The 26,833-nt window shown below is 37.5% G+C and overlaps 1 protein-coding gene across 1 annotated transcript in view; it reads right to left on the reverse strand.

Annotated features, from left to right (window-relative positions):
- Positions 1 to 1,804: 1,804 nt before the first annotated feature.
- The window catches only part of ap3b1a (adaptor related protein complex 3 subunit beta 1a), a 136,923-nt gene continuing 111,894 nt past the window's right edge, over positions 1,805 to 26,833 (reverse strand). Inside the window, 2 exon segments of the mRNA XM_042334776.1 lie at positions 1,805 to 3,952; positions 16,951 to 17,089. Of these exon segments, the coding sequence (XP_042190710.1) occupies positions 3,799 to 3,952; positions 16,951 to 17,089 (293 nt within the window). The 3' untranslated portion in view covers positions 1,805 to 3,798.

Below are 26,833 nucleotides of genomic sequence, written 5' to 3' on the forward strand. Positions count from 1 at the left end.
TCTCAATTAAACCATTATAAAAGCTGTATGTTGCCCTGTTGGAGATGGTGAAAAGCACTAAGTAATAACAAGTTTACACGCCGAGTAATTACGATAGCTCTGGGGGTCAAATTGATGTAATTGGAGATAATCGCGGAAATGCGAAACAGCCATCATCTTCGAAATCGACAGCTTTCTGGCGATTGTAACTGTGCACGCTGAAACCAGCAGCTTTAATGTGCAACTTTCGTAGAGTCCTGTAGTGCATTGGTTACAGTACTCACCTTGCAACTGAGAGAACCTGGGTTCAATTCCAGTGCAGGGTGAAAAGTTATGCAAGTTTCCTTACTCCACACATCTCAGCATACCTAGCGGTAAGTAGGAACCCAGTTCCTAGTCAATTGGCGGATCGCTTTTCCGGGGGTCATAACCCCTTCAAATGGTCAATCAATCCACGACTATTTGTGGGACGCTGCTGTGCACAATCAGCTGCTGCGTTTCACCCACAAAATATACAGTCAATTCAGTTTACAGTATATTCTGTGAAGAGCTTTGAGACATCCAGAAGACGTGAAAAGCGCTATATCAAATGCAAGGATTATTATTATTATTATAATCGCTATATCAAATGCAAAGATTATTGTTATTAACACAGAAAAATCAGGAAAAGTTTATAGCATTTTAAAATGCTGGAAGAATTCTATCACAGGCATCTTCCATGTGCAAAGCTAACGGTTTGTTTACAAGCAGGTTATGAGGGCACAGGACATTGACTTTTACAAATATACATTTATGGAGTACAGCATCAGTGGACTGATAAACTGAGTTGATTCTGCAGGGGACGTTAGCCTATATAATAGGTGCAATGTAAATGTGCCACATTTCATGCAGCAATTCTGAGCCTTATGATAACATCTTCTGTCTTCCTAAAGTAAATATTCTACAGTTCACTGTCTATATAACTGATATATACGCATCTCCAGTAACTTCAACAGTTATATAGACAGCTGCCTGCAGTGAAGTGTACAATATGTTCTCTAGAAATGCAATGATATTACAATTGCAGGATTGCTAGATGAATCGTGGGAGAATCAGTAGTGAAATATGGTACATTCATATTGCACCCAGTAAATACAGCAGAACTCTTGTCATAAATGTTGCTGGTAAATTGGGTATGACAAAGTGTTAAACAAATGAAGGGTAAATTTTTTTTTTAAAAACCTGAATAAGATGTATAGTAAAGAAGGAAGTTTTTTTTTGCACACATTTAGATGTGAAGATATAACATTTTAAATATTCACATTATCTTGTGCATCAAACTCAATTTTCACTCACAAAATAATCAATTCACTTTATAGTATATATTCTGTGAAGCAATTTGAGACATCTTGAAGACGTGATAAGGCTCTATATCAAATGGAAGGATTATTATTTTATTTTTAAAGCCATTTTCCAATATATACATTAACTCTAGTGCATATGGTTAATCAGCCATCAGCATTTCTGAGTAAAGCTGATTCGTTAAAGCAGTAGCTTTGTTTACTAAGGAAAATGTGCTAATAACAAGGGTGGTTTAATTATCATGCCATGAATGTTCTGAGGTGTCTCTATAGTTCACCAGCCTCAATAATCCTCCAGGTTTTAAATCCAATAAAATCAAATGAGTGAGAAAAGCCATCAGCCTGTAAAAGTCAAAAGACATGCCATCTCATCTACAGAGAAACCGACCATTTCCATGTCTAGGCTGACAGAGCTGTCTGTGCCAGGGATAGCACTGTACCGTTTGATTTATGGTATAATAGTGTGACAAATGATGACAAAAATAAACTTTTACTGCAGTGAACTGCTCCTTTATTTATGAAATTTTGCCAAGTACTGAAATCTTTTATCTGCAAGTTGTACATGGAGTGGAAACGAGCGATTATGGTGCAGTAATAGTAATACAGTGATGGAGGCACAGTCCACTGTAAATGGATTGTGGTAAAATAACTACCGCACCATGATAAATGTGAACACTGCTTTGCTGACAGATGATCTAACAGGTGTTCATAACAACTATATAAGAGGATTTATTTATGACTGGCTACAGCCGCAGTACTGTAAATCAACTGAAGCAGCTGTACACCAACAAACACAAGTCCCCGATGTAACAACTACACTAGAAAACAGGGAAAAATACTGTTTGGAATCCTAATCATCAAATAATTACAGTGCACACCCCAAACCCAATTTAGCTCTCAGCACTGAAGAAGCATTCTGAAATAGGAGCTGGTTTAACCATTTGGAAATCTAATAAGCTCACTTTTACATTTTACCTCTGAAGCAAATGTAGGAGGAAGAGACGAACAACATTACCAGTACCTCCAAATGCTGTTGGTGGCTATTCTCGGTAGATTTACAATAGTAATTGAAGAACTGGCACATAATCAGGATTAAGATGCATACAAGCTGTTCGACAAGCACCAGCTTCCTGCTTTTACTTTGAAGTAGAGAAGCTACCAACAGGATTTGTAATATTTTCCCCTCCTGATTTCTAATGGAAAAAAATGGTAATTTTAGTACAAACAATACTCCCCCACCCCCACCCCACATGCACACACACATATAAGGGAAAGATGATCTGTAAAGAAATCCCATTTTGAAACAATGCAAATAGTGGATTTTTGAATCGATGAAAGCTCCGATAATCAGCAGTGATAGCTTAAACAAACAGCACTTCTTGGCATGTCTGCAGCGAAATGCTTTATCGTCAGTGCAAATACTAAAAGGGGGAATTTACAGCTCTTACTGAGATCATGATTTATATACGTTACAAAATCAGAGGGAGGAAAGAGTAGAAGGACAGTTCTGTCTCTTGTATTCTTTCATGTCCCATCCCACTGCCCAACGAGCCCTTTACAGGTCTACACAATGTCAACTCCCACACCAACCTTTGGAAAGTGTATGAGAACAGACTTGAAGATAATTTCTCCCATGTAAAGGGAGGGGTGTAAGTCCTTCCTATCTCAAATCCTCAAGTGAGATTGAGAGATCAACACTTGCCAGATTGCGGAGTCGACGCAGCTTTAATGCACACAGAAGTATTGGGTTGAGAGTCCTATGATCCAACTGGCTAAAAGGAGATTGTGTAAATGTAAAAGCATGTAGTGTTCAATGATTTTTTTGGCAATACAGATATTTCTCTTTGGATGAACTTTACCTGCTTTTTTTAAAATTGGATACAACCAGTAATTCACAGATTCCATTCATTTGGGCAGCTGGTAAGGTCTGGAGAATATTCCACCACTAATGATTTTACCAGCTGACAACATTCCAGTTTTTCTTCCAAAACACAACTAAGGTAACAGTTATACACACGGATATTATTTTTGTGCATTTATAATCAACATTTTATGTCAAAGACTTCGGACATGAAACACCACAGGGCTGAAAAGGATAAAAAGAAGGTCCTCCACACATCTTGGAAGTAAATTTAAGGAGAACAAAAGGTATAATGTTCCAGCAATATATTAATGCACATTTTTCAACAGCTATTCAACTCAGCGAATACCTTAGTACACATCAAAATAGGACAACAGATTTGGCAAAATCTCTAAAGTCAAGAGTTCAGATTTAGGCAAGGGACTTTGTTGGTAATGATATGCAAAAGAATACGGATTGCAGCATTGTATATAACAGCATTTCAAAGCAAGAGACAAGATTGTCGGTACAGAGTTTTCACTTCACAGCTGGATGGAAAGGATTTGACTATAATAACTATAGTATTGATGAAGGCAATAGCAGTGAGAGCTCAGCTGGCCTGGTTCCAGGGGTATCCGGTCACTCCTGAGACAGCACAGATTTTAGTTCCCGCAGCAGCACTGAGCCAATCACAGTTTTTTCCGTGTTTACGCTAAGCTGAACTGTCGACCCTTCCTTCACTTCTATTGTGATCAGCACCAATGCCCCACTGCTCACAGTTTTAGCTGCAAACCTGAAAAACAAATCATGTGATTAAAAAAGCTAATTAAAATGATTTCACCAGATACATTCATCTCTATATTGATACAACATGCACAATATAGAAAGCTAGCATCACTTTTACTGTCAAGATGGGAACAATGGTGCAACCAGTTTATTTCATTAGCGAGGATGTTAATAGTTGTGTTCAATTAATAGTTGTGTTCAAAGACCTTCCTCTGTGACCATGCCTATGGTCACCTTCCCTTGCTCACCAGCTCTGCATCGAGCTCCACCATTGCAAAGCTCTCCGAGACTCTACCCTGTGTGAGGGGCACAATATAAATGCAAATTGTTGTTGTTCAAAATGGATTAAACAAATTACATCCATATATTGCTATTGTACATTGAACCTACCTGTAGAATATATTTTCCATATTGAAGCTACATACATATTCTCATCCACAGAGCTGTGTCATGGTCCAGGCTGAGACAGTGCCTTGTAGCCAAGGCACTGCCTGCAATGAAGTGAGGACGAGATCGAGAGAAATTCTCTTCCTCTCATCCTCTTTGTTAATGTTAAGGTACAGTATTAATCAAACAAGTTCTATGCATTCCCGACCCCATTATAACTTTTTTAAAAAAAACTCAGGCTTCAGACGTAGGTGAATGTTAATGCGAGGATTTATTGCCAGCTTCTAGTTGTCCTAAGAAGCTGGTGATGGCCTTTCTCTTCACACTGCTGCAGTCCCTGTAGTGATAATGCTCCCCAAATTAACATTATAATAATAATCCTTGCATTTGATATAGGGCTTTTCACTTCTTTTAGACGTCTCAAAGTGCTTCACAGAACATACTGATAAGTGAATTTTTGACTGTATATTTGCGGGCGAAATGCAGCAGCCAATTGCGCACAGCAGGGTCACACAAACAGTCCTGGATTGAAGTGACCAATTTATTACTGTTTTTTTTTCTTGAGGGATTATTATTAGGCCTAAATTGGTTTGAAAGGTGAAGATCCAGACTCTGGTCAAGTCAGAGAAGCAAATGGTTCTGGCGGTGTAAGACATCGCTACTACAGACAACAGCTGGAGAAATGCAGTGGATTTCAAGTTTGAAATGGATCAGTTAGCTGTGAAAGCTCTACAGTTGAATATTATAGAGACATTCAACCGATGGGCTCGAAATCCATGCATATTTCTCAACATTGCCCCTTCTTTCCCATTCCAGTTTCTATTATCAACCTGGTTTTCAACATAGCTAGATGATTTGTGTTATTGAATATTCTGAAATTCGAGGTAAATGAAATCCATTGGATTGCCCTGCTCCACCAATTTAATGACTCAAAGAATGTAGTAAACTTGCTTCTAACACCATACTGACTACTCTTTATGGCCTGTGCATTCTTAACTTTACATGTACACTGACTACATCCCATAAAAAGCACTGAAGCATCTTTCCCCACTACAGATGTCAGGATAACTGGTCTATAATTTCTAGGTTCACATCTTACCTTTTTTATACATTGAGTGAGTATTCACCATCTCCAGTCCTCAGGTGTAGCTTCGAAATTGATGGAAATGCTAAAAATATTAACCCTTGAATCACCATGGTCAAGTTCACTTGACAAATGCTAAGTACTTATAGACTTCGTTGTGAAATTTATTTTTTAAATAAACTTTCTACTTCCTTTAAGACTTCCATTTGCCAATCCACATATGGAGGTCTGCTATATTTTTTCTAAAACTCTTTTTAATTCCAGTTGATAGTGTGCGCTCTTGTGTATTGAATTTTTATGTTGTTTAATAAAGCCATTAAAATAATTTTGGTTTATTTAACTATAAAACAGAAATAAATGTAATATTTCTGACTTCTGAAGTGTAGCTAGTAGTCTACAGGATAATTTATGAACAAGGATCATGTTATTAGATCTGAAAAGAGCACACTATTTGAAACTAGGCACAATGATTGACAAATTAGTCAATGAAAAATAAGATGTGGAACACAAAGCAGAAGCAAAAAAGGGCAAGAACATCTAAAATGATTTACTTGGATTTAAATCTGTTTCGTATTTTAGGGGCAAGAGTTTACATTAAGATAGCCTAATATTGGAGTTGTTTTATTATCATAATATTAATGTTTTGCAGCATCAGAGTACATTAGCTGAAAATGTAGAGAGTTGGTTAATCCACAGAGAAGAGTCTCATTAGTCCTGTCAGCAGCCTATTGCGGTGAACTAGACACTGCCTATTTTCCTTGATATTTCCAGGCCTAATTTGATCCAGTTGATTCTTAGACATTCAATTCCGAGAATCTCTTCCTAATACCCGTATGCTTCTCCTGATGCTTCTACCTACATTATAGCGCGTGAAGTAAAACAACACGGTCCAGATTTCATCTGGGAATAATTCATTTTCGTGATCAACTATGATGTTCTTTCCTTCTCATTGTTCTTGATACAAATAATCCTTGCATTTGATACAGCGCCTTTCACATCACAACTCTCTGAGAGCCAAAAAACATTACTCAGCAACGCTGACAAAGTGTTGGCCTTTTGCTCTTCTAATCTAGCTTAATCAGAAGAAGGCACAAATGATTAGGAAATCTTGGATTTTTAAAAATATATAAAATTCAGTTGATTTAAATCATCCAAACCAAAATTAATATGAGCAGTTAGCCACCAGGAGTAATGCACAAAAATAAAAAACACAAGTTACTGGGAACACGCAGCAGATCAGGCATTATCTATGGAGAGAGAAAAGTGAGTTAACATTTCAGGTCCTTTCGTCAGAACTGTGTCAGAGGTTTGATGAAAGGTCATCGACCTGAAACATTAACTCACCTTCCTCTCGCCATAGATGATACCTGACCTGTTGCGTGTTCCCAGCGACTCTGGTTTTTATTTCAGATTTCCAGCATCTGCAGTATTTTGCCTTGGAGTAATGCACATCTGTGTTCTACAATTTTGATAAATTATTTGCACAACTGAAATTTGAAATATGCAACTCATAAACAGCAATAACCAGTGGTTTTATTCTGATACTTTTGCATTGTGTAGTCCTGATTTCAGCTGTGCCATCAGAGGTGTCAAGTGAAGGCCAACTTCTTCAATACAGAGAGGGAACGAACTGGAGGGTCAATCACCGCCAGACATTCAAAGTTATCTTTCATCAGCTTCCATAAACAGAGGTCTAACACAGCCCACTGGCTTTGGAAAATCAACAGTGCGAGGAAATTATTCTGTGAAGCGCTTTGAGACGTCTAGAAGACATGAAAAGCGCTAAATCAAATGCAAGGATTATTTATTATATTATATTAACAAAACAGTAAAGGAGATAATCAAATTACAACAATTAAAAGCAACACAATATTTTCCCCTGAAATGTTTAAACTAATGTTGGGTGGCACTATTATTCAATGATGAAAATAAAAATAACCAAAATACTCATGTGGTATGAATGCAATAAACCAATAATAATTTAGTCACTCAATTTTTGACTATTTGTGGGAAGCTGCTGTGCGTAATTGACTGCCACGTTTGCCCACAAATGTAGAGTCAGTTCACTTTACAGTACATTCTATGAAGCGCACTGAGACGTCTCAATGACGTGAAAAGCGCTATATCAAAGGATTATTATTATTAGTAGATCTTTCAGTGATAGCACAAGGAAATGTGATAATGATCAGCAAATAAGAGTTTCAACCAGACTCCAGTGGCTTATCGACAAAGAAAATGCAGCAAACGCCATTTCTAATACTGTTCATAAAGGCTACATAATGCAAGCTGAGGATTACATTAGGATTTTGTTCAAATCTTCTGTGAAGCTGTCAAACATAAATCTGAACTTTGGTTTTGCTTCATTCCTCAACTGAAGACTGGTTGCAAGGCATACCTGCTAGAAGAATACAGCAAACTTTTTTTATTTTGAGCCTAATCTTGCACAACTGAATTCCAAGACACTGGAAATCTGTTAATTACATGGAATTAAAAGCCAAACTGTCCTCTTCAGCATTGTAATTGACTAAAAAGCCATTTGAGCCACAATAGACTCCTGTCAATCCTGCTAATTCTTTCTGCATGCAAAGCAAGACCCCGGGGGAGCCGAGTGAAAGCACAGCACAGTGGCCGCAGCCACTCGCCTCCCCCAACCAGAGAATCTCACTTTTTTGTTACTGCAAAACAAAAAACTTGTCGCACATGGTCTTTTGAAAACACTAACCAGTGTAGAGCGGTCCCTGACCTGCAGTGACCCCACTCTGCGGGCCGATCTCATTTTCCCTTTTCTGAATGACACGTGTCTGAATCGGAGCCATCTGCCTCAATTTGCGCAACATCTTTAGTCACAATAGGTCCCGGTTAGCCCTGACAACAGCTCACAATGCTTCAGCATAAAACACCACCGGGCTGACAGCACGCTGTCGGTTATTCAACAGCGAACCAACTGGTCAGTGTCTCATGTCTGACAATTAGCGCGGGCCTTACACAGTGCCTGTGGGAGTCCTCGGGGAACTGCTTAATTATCATCACCATAAGAGAGGGAGTTTATCAGGAGATAATCAAAAACTTTCTCTTCAGACATAATTAGAATATTAGTTACTTAAGCAGGAAACAGATTCTCCTTAAATGAGGTGCGATTTTCTTCAGAACAGTTTACCATAGCAACGTGCTGTGTATTGTTCTGAAATTTAAACCTAAATCTGGAAGAACAAGAGAAATTAGTACTTTTTTTTGCAACCAAGGAACCTTTGTTTCATTTATTATAACATTTGGCAAGATTTCAAAGCAGACTAATGCTGTAATCTGCTGCAGGATTACATTTCAAATTTAAAGCCACTGAGGATACATTCATAGTTAAACAACAACTCCTTGGGCTCTTCCATTTCAAATGACTCATTATATCCCAGCTTGAATATTATCAACAGTATTTCAATCTACTCAATGTACCAGGCAAGAGGTCTCCATTACTCTGGTTAATGCATCCACTAGAATTTTATTTTATCTCCTGAACAACTAAAATCCTGCAGAAATCAGTGTGCCAGCTGGGAGGAAGACTGTCAATAATGCTCATCTTTTTTTATTCAATTAAGAGTTATTCACGTTACAGCTTGGAGCCATGCTTCCCCCCGCCCCCCTCAAGAACAACACAATGTGACATCAACTAAGAATAAACAGATCCAAGTTTAATGATTAGTGGGCTATGGCCCTGAGGCTTGTCTCGTACCAGTTTAGCTTAAAAGGTGAAGTCGAGTGCGATCAGGACAGTTTACAATTGTTTCGCCCACAAAACATAGTCAATTCACTTTACAGAATATTGCGTGATGCGTTTTGAGACATCTAGAAGACGTGATAAGGCGCTATATCAAAACGCAAGGATTATTATTATTTCTGGTACATCTTCAATCCATTTCTGCCATTTCTTGACTGTTTTTGAAATTTGAGCCATTGAACCAGTTCCCTCAATAAACAAGATGTGCTCACTGTAACACACTGGTTGCCTGTTTTACTGGACATCAAATCCACCTTAATTTGAATCTTGCAGCTCATCCACACATTACATTTGTATACAACAAGATTTTTGAAAAAGCTTTTTTAAAAAATCTAATGTTAATTGCAAAGAATAATTATGTTTTGCAGAGGGGAAAAACACTGAGTAAGTCTCTCTATTTGTCCGTCTCTATTTTTAGATAAGCAAGACAACAACTACTGTACTTGTCTTTATAAAGTGTTGTCCACGCAGGATAACATCTCAGACAAGTTCCATTGTATAAGTTACATTATTATTTTAACAGGTCATAGTTTCAAAGAAAATGCACAAATGCCTGTCTGAATAAATGGTAACCCATATGTTCGCCTACAAATACACCATCACTTCACAGCAAAAACGCTTGAAGAAGTTTAACATTACTTGATGATGTGATAAGGCACTTTACAAAATGCAAGAATTAACATTATTGAATTGTTTGTATATAAATTTGCTTTGTTGATTTAGGAACAAAGGGTCAAATTTTATTTTTTTTAAATACCACATATGCACAAGCTACCAATTTATGTTTTTTTTATAACTTTTCAATAAAAATCAAGAAACTTCGAACTGTCTAGTTTTCAGTCATTACTCATATTATCTTATTGCCCAATATATAAATTCTTATTTTGTCCAAGGCACTTCATTTTAAACTGTTGTTGCTCACTCATATTTCTCATGCCTTTACTTTTACAGTAATTACAGAGTTTGAAAGTAATCTATCAAAGTCTCCACTTCAAGATCCTTATTGATGTACAAGGCCATGACTTAAGCTTCAAATGCTCAATGTCAAAACGTGGATAATAGAATAGGATAAACTGCAAACATTGAGAATTTATGATCAAGATGCATCTTTTCTGCTTTCCCTTCATTTAAGGTCTCCCATTGTTTTCATTTCCTTCCCCTCACCCCCATCCCTCCCTTCAGTTAGGATTTGAGACAGTCTGGGCTCCCTATATATAAGACCAGCTTTTAGGGCATGCTGTGCAGTGCCTCATCCAGCAAGCCAGCTGAGAACAGGCACAACTCATTCAATGAGAACAGGCAAGTGAATGTCAGTCAAAGCTGGGATTTGAACTGGTGACCTGATGGATTGGCAGTCTAACATTTTATTACCTTCCCCTCACTAAGAAATACACAGACCACTAGAAGCCACATAAAAACAGAATCGCTATATTTCTAGTGTTATGCTTAATATCTTCTTTTGTACATAAAGTGGTTAAATATTGTCCTCCTTTATGCTGGTGTGTAAGATGTAAAGCTCCATCAAGTGAATCAGACTTGCAGTCATAAACATAGCATTTATAAAAACTGACAAAACTGCTTTAGCCCATCAAAAGGTGGACAGTTCACTTCGTAACACTCAAGATATCATATTCATGTTTGACAAATCTGTGTGTAATGCTAAACCTGAACTCATGTTTTACATTAAATACGACTACTTGCCAGCTGTAGTATTTTCTTGCACAAATTTTACTAACAGTTGGCCTTTAAAGCAGCGAGTTTCAACTAATATCATTTAGGAAACCATGCCTTTTTACATTCCAACTATCCATGAATTTCTAAGTCTTTTAGATTTTGAAATATACATTAAAGGACACTAAGAATTTTGTTCCAGCGCTTTTGGTTTATAGCATCTCCTGTCTCTGAATCTATTCCCTCACTTCACTATTTGTTGGCTACTAACAGCTGTGGCAATGATCCACTCGGGGCAACACTTTTTTTTACATGAATCCTTCAATTACCGACTGCTGAAGCAGACACAATCCTATTAGCAAGAAAGACGATCGCAGGATGCATTGCCCTGCCCTAGTTGTACAAAAATAATTAGCCCAAAGTTGACAAATGTTGAATGAAACCACACAAAGGCTGCATGCAAGACGAGCAGCTTTATGAAAGAGGGAGCCCAGAGTAATGAACGGGCTGTGCTGTCTGCAACAGAATTAAATGGAGCTGGAAGAAACTTACAGAAGAGTCCTGCTGAGAAATGTCATGATTTAAAACATTTGTACAAACATTAAATATAGGCTATGAAGTCTTATAATTTGGAATGAGCAAAATTAGTTTGAACAAATTATGTTTCGCAACAAAGATAGCACTATATTACAAAAACTTCATACATCAACAAAGTTTCCAAATCTGCAATTCTTCAATTCCATGTTTGTTATCAAAAACATCCAGTTTTATTTATTGACGTGTTTTTATTTGCAAAGATTCTCAGGAATTTACAAAATACCAACACTTCAATATTTCCAAATAAATTGATTTTTAGAAGAATTTAAAAAAACAATTGTTCTGTTGTATTTCTTACTAAATTAATTGCTGTTCATTTACATCAATAGAAACATTCATATATCATTCATTTACAAAATAAAATTTAAACCTGGGAAAATGTAGAGCAATTTTACTACATTTAAAAGAACAAAACTGGTATCATTTCAAAACCACTGTTGCAACAGAATTAAATTCTGAAATCTAAAACCTTCAACAGAAACAGAAGTAGTGTTGCCCCCTAGTGGTTCAGATGTTAACAGCCTGGCCATGTTTTACTAATGTAATGGAATTTCTCTGTTGTTCAGAGTTCAAGACTAACACCTATTAGCAGGCAGGTAGTCATGGTATTATCAATCACAATTTTCAAAGTTCACCACAATATCAGTACACGTTGGCCAATTAATCTAAGATCACCTACAACTTTCCAACCATTTTACCTTTTTATTGCACTTCCACATTTTATATAAAAAACAATGATGTGGTAATTACCCCAATTTCTGAATTAGAGGCTGCACCTTCTTCAAAGCCAGTTTATTAATATCAACGTAAACTATTACTACTTTAAAACCTGCGTGAAGTTAACAATCTGCTGCCGGTATCCCAGGTCACGGAAGTAATTAAATGTAAGACCTGGTATATTAGAATTATTTTTATACAATTCTGTAAAAAAACAGGTTTGATTGATTGACTATACATGACTGATAATTAAACCAGAGTTCAGTTACACTCAAAATAAAAGACCTTTGGCATTACAGACCTTACATCATTTTTATTTTGAGTGCATCTCACTCTAACCAAACCCTTAGGATTTATCCCCAACTCACAGGCTCTATCTCTTACGTGACGGAGGCTTCTTGTGCAGAATATTAAGGATTAAACTGTCCGGATACAGGAAATCAAGCAGGAATTCTAAAATGAGCTCTCTGACCAGAATTCCTTAATTGTTGGAGTGTGCGAACTCATTAGGCATGCTGCAATAGACTTACACTTTATCAAGCCATAATAAAATTGGATGGGAGTTTAAGGAGAGGCACTTATCAGACTTAACCTGAGAGATTTGTTTTGTCGTAGTCTAACCTTTCCATTGTTCAGATTTGCAGCAGTTTCCACGTGAATTGACAGGCAGTTTTTGGCTTTCACAGTAACGCCAGAACAGCTGCTGGACTTATACTCCACACAGCAGCAATGCAGCACGGCCCATGAAGCCTTAAAGATAGCGCTGTGGCAGATTTAATCTGGCAAGGTATTCGTGCAAAGGCAAACTTAAAAAAAACATTCGGCCTTGGCTGAATATTTAGATAATTTGGGATAAAAAAGCAGATTTTTTTGACATTTACAGTATTTAACCAAGGAGATTTTAGAATTATTTACGGGCTCGGTATAACATTTCTCAAAACATTTCAATGCAGAGGAAAATCCAATGAATAAACTCTGTCACAACAAAATAAAATCAAGTGCTTTTAATAAAGCATTAGATGTGGTTTAAAAGATGTCTTGCAATGCATCATAACTAAAATAATGGTTTTACCATGATCAAAAATGAAACAAGGTGTCTAAACCAATATTTTTGCTACCTCTGAATTGTGAGAAATATCAGTGATGTATACTAACTATGCCAAACCTGATAATTTAACAGTAGATCAAAGAGAGATTAATAGATACCCAGGAGTGATTACAAGGCATTAGTTTAATCAAGGGGGTACAGATAATGTCAATATTATTCAAATGCAATGCTCAAGTAGGTTTCAACATTCATTTGCACTCCCATGCATTTGGGTCCTTTTAAAAATAACATACAGTAGGCACACTGGGATGATTTTATTCTTTGAGCCAATTAACAGGATCATGATAGAAGACAAATCATAGAGACACTGGAAAAGACCATTACACTTCATTTGGTTGGTCCCAAAGTTAAGAATAAATTTTAAAAATTAACAATCTTTACCTCTCATATCCCCAAATTGAATTCTTTGCCAAACAGCTATCTAATTCCCTCTTGAATTTGCTGACAATCTGCCTCTATATACAGTCTGTTCAACCATGACAAACATTATAAGGGTGCATTTTACCAATGCTTTTTAGAACTGAATTTGGCATTCAATAACTCAATACGATCATCCTTGAGTCTTTATTTTTCCTGCCTGTCCACTGACTATGTCTAGTCTTAGGTGCTAGTTTCAGCTATAGTCATCTCAGTGCTGTATCCCTTTAGCCATATACTTAAAATCAAACTTTTCTTTAATCCCAGTGTACAACGTGCTATGGTTTCAGCTGCCTATCCACTAATACATCCCAAATCTCTCTTCTGTGTTAGAACATAAGAATTAGGAGCAGGCCATTCGGCCCCTGTAGCCTGCCCCAGCATTCAATAAGATCATGGCTGATCTATTCTAACTCCACCTACCCGCCTTATCCCCATATCCCTTAATCCCTTTATCCACAAGAAATCTATCAATCTCAGTCTTGGATATGTGGAGTCCTGTAGCTCAGTGGTTAGAGCACTCGCTTTGCAAGTGAGAGACCTGAGTTCAATTCCAGGCAGAGGTCGAAACCTTGGGCAAGTTTCCTTACTCCACACAGAGCCTAATAATAATCCCTCCAAAACCAAAAACAATAATAAATTGGTCATTTTCAATCTACGACTGTTTGTGGGACATTGCTGTGCGCAATTGGCTGCCGCGTTCGCCCACAAATATACAGTCAATTCACTTTACAGTCTATTCTGTGAAGCGCTTTGGGACGTCCTCCCGACGTGAAAAGCGCTATATCAAATGCAAGGATTATTATTATTATTATTATATGTTCAAGGACTGAGCATCTACAGCACTTTGGGGTAGAGAATTCCATATATAAGTTTTTTCTCAACTCAGTGCGAAAGGGCTTACCCCTAATTTTAAGACTGTGACCCCTAGTTATAGTTTCTCCAAACAGGGGAAAAAGTCTCCCACTATCTATTCTGTCATGCCCCTTAATAAACTTATAGGTCACCTCTCATTCTTCTTTTTATTCTATATTCTGGAGAATATAGGCCTAAATTGCTCAACCTATCCTCATAACGCATCCCCCTCAACCCTGGTACCAACCTAGTGAATCTACGTTGTACCCCCTCCAAGGCGAGTACATCCTTTCTTAAATAGGGAGATCAAAACTGCACACAATACTCTAGGTGCGGTCTCATCAGGGCCCTATACAGTTGAGGCAAGCCTTCCCTACTCTTATATTCTAACCCTTTTGTAACAAGTGCCAACATACCGTTTGCCTTCCTAATTGCTTGCTGTACCTGCAAACTAACTTTTTGTGACTGGTGTACAAGGACACCCAAATCCCTCTGAACGCTAACACTATCTAGTCTCTCCCCTTCTAAAAAATAATCTGCTCTACTGTTATTGCCACCGAGGTGGATGACCTCACACTTCCCTACATTATACTTCATCTGCCACCTATTTGGCCACTCACCTAACCTATCTATATCTCGTTGCATTTTTTTAATGTTTACTCAGTGTTTACTCTCCCTCTTAGTTTAGTGTCATCCGCAAATTTGGATATATTAAGTTTGATGTCCCCATCTAGATTGTTGATGTAGAATGTAAATAGTTGAGGCCCAAGCACGGATCCTTGTGGCACTCCACTAGTCTCATCCCGCCAATCTGAGAAGGACCCATTAACCCTACTCTTTGTTTTCATCCCATTAGCCATTCTTGAATCCATGCTGATATATTCCGCTTAATTCCATGGGCCCTAATCTTGTGAATCAACCTTTTATGCGGCACCTAATCGAATGCCTTTTCGAAATCTAAATACACTACATCCACTGTTTCCCTCCTATCTAATCTACTTGATATGTCCTCAAAAAAATCTAAAAGATTTGTTAAGCATGACTTCCCTTTTGTAAAGCCATGTTGACTCTGTCTAATCATATTGTGATATTCATATTCAGTGTTATATCCTGAAGACAGACAGACATCACATACTTGGTGTATGATGACATCCATATTGAAAGTTTAGGAAGTGATAGCTGGGATAAAAGTCAATATAACAGTGTTCATATAACATCATAAACTGAGATGCATTACGGCTTTTATATTAATTTCAGTATATTATGCTATTATTATATTGTACAGTACAAACTGACATTTATTTAGCCATTTTTAATAAAATGTACAATTCATGTTTTATAATTTATTAATACCAACATTACTGGGTTATTTCATTGCATGCCTCAGCACCTAAAAATATGGTAAATATGATTTTGTTAATGTTCCCAAAGTATTAATACCTATATTGTAATCAATTGCCAAGGACATATATGGTCAGGCAGCAGCATAAAACACTGGTTAGGCCTCAGCTAGAATACTGCGCCCAGTTCTGGGCACCACACTATAGGAAGGATGTTAAGGCATTGGAAAGGATGCAGAGGAGATTTACAAGAATGGTACCAGGCATGTGGGACCTTTATTATGAGGAAAGGCTAGAGATGCTGGGATTATTCTCATTGGAGCAGAGAAGGTTACAAGGAGACCTAATAGAGGTCTTCAAAATCATGAGGGGATTTGATAGGTTAGAAAGGGAAAAACTGTTTCCACTGGTGGGTGTGTCACAGATTCAAAATAGTATCTAAAAGAAGCAGAGGGGAGGTGAGAAGAAATGTTTTCACGCAGCGAGGTGTTCGAATCTGGAACGCATTGCCTGAAAGGGTGGTCGAGGCCGATTCGATAACTACTTTTAAAAATGCGGTGGACGGATATTTGAGGAGGACGGGTTTGCAGGGTTATGGGGAAAGGGCTGGGGAGTGGGATTGACATTAATTGCTCTATTCAAAAAGCCGGTACAGACTCGATGGGCCGAATGGCCTCTTTTTGTGCTGTACGATTCTATGATTCTATGTCCTAAGGCGCTGGACAGTTGAGGTTTTTTGGATCCGAGCTGGGAGTTGGGGTCAGGAGGGGTGGAGGGCAGGGTGGGTGGGAAGGAGGCCAAAGGCACAGTCCAATCAAAGAACAACAACAACAACAACAACATTCCATTTATTGAGCGCCTTTCACGTCGGGAGGACGTCCCAAGGCGCAAAGAAGAAGGTCTTTAGATGAGACTTAAAGGAGGTAAGAGAGGGGGTGAAGAGGAGGGATTCCAAGGTGAATAGATTAAACCATGAGTAGATTATTCTGGAAAGTCATGATTTTCAGAAATTATATAGCTATCTATGTGACCAATGCACCAAAGTAAGAAGCCCAGTTACCTGTGAACATTATCCTGGCTCGAAGGTACAACCCCAAGGTTTGACACGTTCACTAGCTTCTGCACAATTGCTTGTCGAGAGGAATTCTGTGGTGCGCACGTGATGCTTGTAGAATTTTCATTCATTCCTGACAGTTTTCCTGCAAACAGACAAGTTCCTGGTTTAGATATATAAGATCTATATAGTGCCTCTCATGTTGGGAGACGTCCCAAAGCGCTTCACAAGCTATATTATAAAGCGGAGTGACTGTGTTTAGTGGACAAAGGCAAAAGCTATGCCAGTGTAAAACCATCAATTTACTTTTAGATCAGAAAAGGTTTCAAGGCCTGGTAGATGCAGCCAAGAAACTAACACGCATTAAAGTTTTGCATTAAAGGATGCATTTATAAACTCTGCATAAAATAACAACACAGAGAATTTGAATCATTCCCACACAATTTGAAACAAGCAGAATTGTTTTCTTCATACACAGAGAATCATGTTACTAATTTGGTAATTATTCTCCTTTAATTCTACCCAATAACATTTTAAAAATGGAACATTATCTCAGAAATGTAAAAACAAGCACTCGTTTGAAAAGTACTTTTAGAATTTACAAACAAGCTCAATCTGTTGCCATATTTCCTTTGATACATTTTCTTCTCAGGTAGAAAAGGCAATTATAATAATAAATCATCCTTACGTTTGATATAGCTCCTTTCACATCTGGAGGATGTCTCAAAGTGGTCCACAGAATATACTGCAATGTGTAATGACTACAGTATTTTGAATTCATAACATTTTAGTACACAATTACCATAATATCATAAACATTTCTACTTCTCGAAAATCATCAAAATGGGAATTGGGACTAAATTATCCAGATAGCGAGGCCTAAGTGCTACTCACTTTGTCAAAAAGTTATGGAACTAAAAGTTTTAGTCCAACTGAAGCTTAAAACCTCTCAAGATAAAGCAAGGAGCTATGCTTCTCTCTCCATATAAACCTGGTAAACAACGGGCTGAGAGACAACCAGCAGCCGTGGACGTAAGGAACTGTTATGCTGGGAGCTATCTTGAAACTGTGGTTGTTTTCCTAGCAAGACTATTTAAGAGGGGATTTCATAGAGATGTTTAAGATTATGAATGGATTCAATTAAATGTTTGTTGGTAAGTCGTTTCCATTTGTTGGCAATTCAAAATAAGAGGGCACAAATATAGTAGATCGAACAGGAAAATTAGGAGGAATATCTTCAGGCAGAGGGTGGAGAGTATATGGATCTCACTGGAATCTGTAATTGAAGCTAAAAAGCATCAATGTATTCAAGAGGAAATGTATGCATGAGGGAGAAGGGGATAAGGGAATAAAGGAGAGGATTCTAAACACTGGAAGGGGCAGTTGTTAGCAAATTGCTATGCAGAGCAACTGAAGCCCACGAACCTCATGATCTTAAGTTAAGGTTTGTCAATGACTATAAAGCCATGAAAAATTTAAGCCACTAAATTTAGGCTTTCACAACCATGGAGTATTAACATTTAATTCAATATGAACATCCCATAGCATGACATTCTATTGAACAAGCAGTAGTCACTACAATTATCAATAACTAAAATGCTTTTTAGCTTCAATTACAGATTCCAGTGAGATCCATATACTCGCCATCCTCTGCCTGAAGATATTCCTTCTAATTTCCCTATTCGATCTACTATATTGAAGAGTCCTGTAGCTCAGTGGTTAGAGCACTCGCCTCACAAGAGTGAGACCTGGGTTCGATTCCCGGCAGGGAAAACCTTGGGCAAGTTTCCTTACTCCACACGCCTGATAATAATCCCTTAAGAAAAAACAATAATAATTTGGTCACTCAATCCAAGACTGTTTGTGGGACGCTGCTGTGGGCAATTGGCTGTCGCATTTCACCCACAAATATACAGTCAATTCAATTTACAACATAGTCTGTGAAGCGCTTTGAGACGCCTTGAAGACATGAAAAACGCTATATCAAATGCAAGGATTATTATTATTATTACATGGACACACGAGAACCTGCATTTACTTTTGTGAAAGACAGAACGACCTGAGAACCAGACAACAGTTCAGTCCCAGCTCGCTCAGCACAACTGATTTGTATGCGGTACCAGCCACAGGTTCTTTCACCCAAAGGAGTTGCCTTCAAAATCCTCTTAAAATACATCACTTTGACCAGGCCTTTGGTCAACACTGTACAACCACCCTCCTTTCCTCTGCTTGACGATTCCCATCTTTTTGTGAATGGTCTGAGATGCTCAAGTCATGATATAAAGTGCAAGCTGTTGCGTTTATATTCAACAAACTAATGTCAAAAGAGGGCCAGTAGATTTTCAATTTCCACATATCTCCACCCAAACAAACAGTTAAAATATATTTGAACTACAATTTGTACTGTATTTTATAAAATGTTCAGGTAATAGACAAGGCTGCTGGATTCACATTTTATAAAGCGAACACAAAGTAACAAAAATGGAAGACATTTACTGCAGTGACCTGAACAGTAAAAACAGCACCAGGTTTGTAAGGCACTTTTGGCCAAGACAAGTCCCAGTTACAGGCAAATTGGTGTAAGATATTTGCAAAAGCATGCACTCACGCTACCTTCATCAACCTCTATTCAAGAGCAAATGCTGAATAAATTAATGTAACTGTTTATGTTAAAAGTCCACTCCCCCAGCTTGTAATTAAAGGAAATGCTGCACAAAGCCTGTACTTTTGTCAACCTGCTGTAAATGGAAAGATGGATAGCATTCAAGACAAGTGAATGCATTGCTTCATATTTAACCTTAACGCTCTTGTCATTAATGGTTTGCCTAACTTGTTCTTTAAAAGACAAGGTACTGCTCTATTGAAGTAAAATTAAAAATCAACTATACCATGCTTTTCAGAACAGAAGATTCATTATCTTCAGCTAATGTATTGGCATAAAGCGTAGTAACATCCTATCAAGTGAGGCGCACATTCAATCTGCCTTTTACTCATGCTGTTTTATTGTTATAGGCAATTTGTACCACTCAGCATGACAGTGTAAACTGAATCAAGATTAATTTACATGCAAAAGAACACTTAGAGGAGCAGCACGGTAAGCAAATGTATTGTCTTGATTGCTGAGGTGGAAAAGAACCTGGAAAGAAAAAATGTGCTGTAATTAAGGAGCATCAAATGTGACTGCTTAAAGGTAGCTTAGGCCAGAATAAGGTAAGTTATGTTGTCGCCTTATTTCAATTACCACAACCTTTCCACACATCATATCTAAGCTTCAGTGGCAGAACTACTCCTATAATGCAATGAGCAAAAAGATTTTCATTGCCGAATTTAGAACATCACTTACTAGTCACCCAGCCTTACTGATACAATACGGTTTTACAGAATTTTCAAAGAAATGTTTTACATTTATATAATATTCGAATTTATTAGATATAGTGTATTGTGTCGAAGTATACAAAATCACCCACAAATATACAATCAATTCACTTTACAGTATATTCTGTAAAGCATTTTGAGATGTCTCAAAGACATGATAATAATAATAATAATAATAATAATAATAATCCTTGCATTTGATATAGCGCTTTTCACGTCGGGAGGACGTCCCAAAGCGCTTCACAGAACACACTGTAAAGTGAATTGACTGTATATTTGTGGGCGAACGCGGCAGCCAATTGCGCACAGCAATGTCCCACAAACAGTCGTAGATTGAAAATGACCAATTTAATTATTGTTTTTAGTTTTGGAGGGATTATTATTAGGCTCTGTGTGGAGTAAGGAAACTTGCCCAAGGTTTCGCCCTCTGTCTTGAGCAATGATAAGCAATGATAAGGCACTATATCAAATGCAAGGATTATTTTATTATTATAAAATGTCTCAAGGTGCTTCTGAGAGTTTTCTCTCTAGTGACTCTGTATTTGTAGGCAAATGAAGCAGCCAATTTGTGTACAGAAATGTACCACAAACAGCCATGAAGTGAATGACCTGGGATCGATTCCCGGGCAGGGCGAAACGTTAGGCAAGTTTCCTTACTCCACATGCCTCTGTTTACTCAGCAGTAAGTAGGAACCCGGTTGTTAGTCGATTGGCGGATCACTTTTCCGGGGGTAATAATCTTTTCCAAATAAATACAAAATAAAATAATAATAATTTGGTCACCCAATCCACGACTGCTTGTGGGACACTGCTGTGCACAAGTGGCTGCCCCGTTTTGCCCACAAAACATAGTCAATTCACTTTACAGTATATTCTATGAAGCCCTTTGAGATGTCTGGATGACGTGATAAAGCGCAATTAGAAATTATCATCTAATCAAATATAAGGATTATTATTAGATGACAGGTGCATCCCTAGTTTCTTTCATTTGAAGTATTTCTTACTAAATCAACTTTGTTCAATTTAGGAGGGTGAATGAAGCTTACAGGATCTACGTACAGAAGTCTTGGAATCAAGCTGCCAGTAGTTCAAATTGATACAGTCCAGCGAACGATGGCCCTTTTTCTTTGGAGATAAGTCGACTGCAAAACACGTTTGGCTATGAAAATGGACAATATACTTGACAGTAATTACTGTAAAGCATTTTGAGATGCTTCAATGCGATAAGATAACATGCTCTTTACCCCATCCCTCTCTCTTCTGCAAGTACTTTAATCCAACCTTGATCCAACCTTATTTTAGGGGTCGGGAGAAGAAAGCAATTGCATTGTGCTACATTGTCTCAGGTGTCGTACTTTGGAGGAGACATAAAAACTCAGGTCCCGTCTGCATGTTCAGGTGGACGTTAAAGATTTGATGTGACTAGTTGAAAACAGAATGGAGTTTCCCCTGGGAGCCTGGCCACCAATCTCCCAGAAAAAAATGGTTATACACTTCATAGCTGTTTGTTGGGCATTGCTGTGTGCAAATTGGCTGCCCCATTTGTCCTCAAATAGACAGTCACTACACTTTACAGTGAAATCCTGCAAAGCGCTTGGAGATGTTATTACAATTGGATATACAGCACTATTATGAGGTAATGTTTCAAATACCAGGCTTCTGCAATGAAGTTGCACCAACGTTTTTTTAATACGGGATTTATACTCTGGGTCTGCTGGTGATGGCACAGCTTGGCTACTTTCTTGGCAGCTGAACATCTCTTACATAGGTGGCTTTGTTCCATAAATGTGTAGACCCAATAATGTCATATATCCTGCACGTAATTGGAATCGTTCATATTGTTTTTCTCCTGCAATTTGTGCTTCCCAAATAACTTCAGCAGAATCAGGATCAAAGTTGTGTGATATTCAGCCCCATCTCTTCACCTCTGCTTGTTATTTAGCAAACAGTCAATTTGGGAAAAAAAACAATACCAACGGTTCAATATGTAATGACATCAAAATATGAACAATGTTATGTATTGTTCTCCAATCCCTTGCAGAAGTAACATCTGGGGCTACACAGTGAGTACTCTCTCGAATCGGATTAATATTTAAGCATTACTTAAAGTGATGCCAAAGGTGAACCTACAGCGTATTACTGTTCGAAGTTTAGTGAGTAATATGTAATACTGCAATTAAACAATTAATCCAATAGTACTGTCAAAATAAAACATATATAGCGGGAGCTGAGGTGTATAATGTAACAATAGTAATACTGAAATGCCAACTAAAAGTCAGTGCAAGACGCCAATTGCCAACAAATTGCAAACAAAGGAAGGTTTACCAAAGGTGAACTCTGGAGACTCGATCACCACCCTGCAGAAACCACCCTGCAAAGACACTGATTAATATGTCAGTGATCGAAAATTTATAGTACTGACGGAGACTCAGAGTATAAACATTTACATGGGCTGGTTGGACCGAGTGATCTGTTTCTGTTCTGTACATTCTTATTTTAATGTTTGTACTGTCATCCAATCATAGACTTTATACTGGAAATGTAAGATTCCTATCTTGCCATAAACATCACAAAGGTAGATATGGCCAAACACATTTAACAATCTTGAAAATTGAACCTCATTGCCCGACAAAACTAAACACAAATAACGTTATGCTGCTGCAATGTGGAAACTGACTTATCTATTGTTATGATGATGGGGTGTCACTATAATCCAAAATTGAGATATTGCTATGTCCATGACTATTGTGTGGAACATAATATATGATACATGCACAGATGTAGTTGTAGTAGTTATAGCATATTGAGCAGCATGTTTTGTCCAGTCCTGATATCCTTGACACGTGAAGTTAAACAATGTTCTTACCAATGCTGCAATTCACTCTTGCTGACAATCAGGCCTTAGCTGTGACAGTCTTTTTGAGTCAGTTCTCTGCAGGACCAGAGATAAATTAAACATCACAACACCCTCGCCTTCAATACCCAATTCATTTCTTCCTGCAGAGACACTTTGCAATTTATTGTGATTTCCAGACTAGATTTAAAAATTCCAACTCATTTAAAAATACTTAGTGACCATTTTTGGCCTTAGAAAGCTTCAATCTTTTCTCATTTACTTGAAAGAAATGGAAAAAAAATCACTGAAGCTGTAAATGTAACGGAGTCAAATACTAATAAATTAATAATTAATTTGTCAATAATGTTACGTTTGGACCAGGATATTTACTGCATGCAGTGAAACACAGTAAGAATGGTAAATAGGGATATCCAGTTTCAAACCAGGACCCATTTATTCAGAATGCACTGCCCTTACATTACATACCATATTAATCTTTTCCATCTCAGTACTGTTTCAGCACATAGCTTTCCTACTAAACAGCATCAACCACCTATAATTACACTGCTCACAAGTGGGAGCATGGCACGGACTTGATCTAATGAGTGAGCAAAATAATTGTTGAAACTGGTCAAAGAAAAACAAAGAAAGACAAGATTAATTTATCAGCGATTTCTTTTGATATCAAATCTGAAATCTCGACATATCCCTTCAGAGTAAGATTGACTTCCACTCAGTGGGGCTCTGCATTAGAAATATTGCATAAAAACATAACTTTTCAAAAAACCTTATTCAGAGTAACCTTTCTGGTCGATTAAACATAGCACATAGCTGCCACATTTACTCACAGAAAGAATCAACAACCATAGAGGGAAAATAGCGAAAGAAAAAGGAATTTTGGCAAGAACTCCAGTGAGGCTTACTTTAATTCTCAGTGAGCACTTCTTCTGTGAACTGATGGTTCTGTTTGACTAATCAGGAAAATGGTTCAGTTCCAACAAAAGCAAACAAAAAGTAACCAAACCCAAGGTGCACAGGAAGAGAACACCAACAGAAAAGGCAATTTTAGCAGCAACATTTGCTTAGGTTTGGAAGGTAAAAGAACAATAAAGCAATGGATAGTTGTTAATAAAGCAGCCACTTCAGCTGGACATGCACTCACCTGTCATTGCAGAAGTAGTGGAAAGCACAAAGACAGGCTTTTGTCAGCAGAAGGGCAAGAACAGCAAGAAAGGCAATATTAGAGAAATGATCCATCAGATACTCCATATGCTTTTACCAGCATCCAGCTTTTAAACTTTGCATCTCTAGACCAATGCAGTTTTTCTAAACTTAAATCACATCATTTAACAGCCATGTGAAAGTAAACTCAAAACACAAACAAATCTTAAGTCAGCGACATTCCAGAGTAGCATTTAAAAGGGAATCTGATAAATACTTTCGTCAAGGTATACATGCAACTATATGCTGGTGTGGTGCATGACATTTTTTCAATGCAAGCACAATTATGATTGTTTTGAAAAGGAAAATAGAGAGACCACTGCCTTCACTGATAGATGAGCCAGTAACAAAGAGGATATGATTTAAGATCATCACCAGAAGAAAAAAGGGGAGAAATGTTTCATAGCAAATGTTTCTAGAATGTAGAATGCATTACCATAAATGGCTTTTGAATCAATAACAGCATTTAAAAGTGAACTGGACAAGCAAATTGAAGAAAAATAATATTACAGGCTATTGCAAAAGAGCAGGGGAAGCAAATTAGAGTTGATAGCTCCGGTGGAGAAGCTAACACGAGTACAGATTATAGGCTAAGTGACCTTCAGTGCTGTAAAGTTTCATGATTCTATGAAACATATTTCAATGTTATTTAAAGCTGTTCAATGTCTAGCATTCCAAAACTTAGTTTAATCTTGGTATTATTTGTAAGAAATAGGTTAGACTTTTTGTTGCAATGCATCGCCCTTGAATTCTGGAGATTCACAGAAAATAAACCAAGATAATGCAGTTTTAGCTTTTCCATTAGTCAAGCATGCAGAGGAAATGGAAGGAGAAAAAATTATCTCGAACATTTCCATTTTCTCCCCCCCACCCCTTCATTAAAACCTACTTCATGCTATCTAGCATTCTGGATTGTCCAGCCTGCTGACATATTGGGGAATGCAACCAACCCTTGGACAAAACTGGCTGATTGAAAAACTGGTCCTCATGTCAGCTGTGACAGATTGAATGCACGTCACTGGATCTAAAACCCCACACCCTTGTGTTAAAGATCTTGCCTTACCTAACATGCAGAGTTTTGGCAAATAGAATTTCATTTATTTTTTATATTTATTTATTATTAATTAATTTTTATGTTGGTCCTTCCTTCATTCCCCCAAAATCAATTAGTGTTAGGTCTGGAACTAAAGTTCATCCAAGAGGCTATAAAAGTAGGTAATTCTAACCATGGATCTCACTACTACCACTACACACTTCACAGTACTTGTCCGGCTAAGGCTGAATATGCATTAGGACTTTAGCTCACAGCAATGAGGATATATCTGTACCTCAAAGTTTCATCGATACTCAGACAGTCTGACAAACCATTAATGTTGCCTTAAATTACTGTAGTCTTGACAACGACCCTGTATAAATGAAAAGCAAAATTCGAACAAATACTGGATTCAGTCAGTTCAGACCATTCAGTCACAACAGAAACAAATTGTGAGGCTCGGCGTCCTGTGAGCATTTTTAAGAGTAAAATAAGGACACAGCAGTGAAGCCTTAATTAAATTTTTAATCTAGATTTCTAAAATTAAACATCACTGAACACTGCTAAATAAAATAGGCTAAATAGCATATGGTATTAAGTATTGATCAGTTTTAACTCAAATAATGTTGCAGATGCACCAAAAGTCAGTGTCTTGAGCCAATAGAAAATTGTGGAAATATTCACCCAAAATTGTGGGGTAATTTGACAAATTTTGTGTAAAATTGCAGGGAGTTGATTGGTGCAATTGATGCACATTTTACTGCCAACCGACATTTTTTCACTTTATTGATCAAAACTAAACATGAAGAAATAACACATTAGATTGTTGCAAAAAAATTAATGCTTTCTTTAACAAAACCACAGAAACACACACACATACATACATTCACACTCATAGACACAGAGTGAGGAGAGAACACAAGACAGAGAGCCATACAGACAGAGACACACACACAGGAGAGACACACTAACACAGAGCCGTTTGTGGGGAACAAATGGTTTTAAGGAAGAACGTAGGATTTTACATTGTGCTTAAATTCTACTGCAAGTGGATAATCTGACTGATACCTCCTATTTTACCATGAAGTCTTTATGCACAAAGATGCACTGAAAGGCAGAAGTATTGTGAGAGCACTCGAATGAGACAGTGTCAACCAACTGATTTTTTTTGTTTAACAAAGTAAAATCCACAAAAAGAAGCTGATAAATAGGAATAAGGAAGAGAACTGGTGGAGTAGTGAGTTTCCTTTTGCTGGTGGAACCTCTTCTAAGACTGAGGTTAAAGTAGATTGTTGGGGGAATGAAAGGGCTAGCATATAAATTAATCAATAATAGATAAATATCAAAATTGTATTTGCCTAAACTCTGCATGTAGGTAAGGTAAGACCTTTATCACTAGGGATTTTAGATCCAGAGACGTGCAT

This window comes from Callorhinchus milii, unplaced genomic scaffold (assembly GCF_018977255.1).
Source record: "Callorhinchus milii isolate IMCB2004 unplaced genomic scaffold, IMCB_Cmil_1.0 Scaffold1, whole genome shotgun sequence".
Classification (NCBI taxonomy): domain Eukaryota; kingdom Metazoa; phylum Chordata; class Chondrichthyes; order Chimaeriformes; family Callorhinchidae; genus Callorhinchus; species Callorhinchus milii.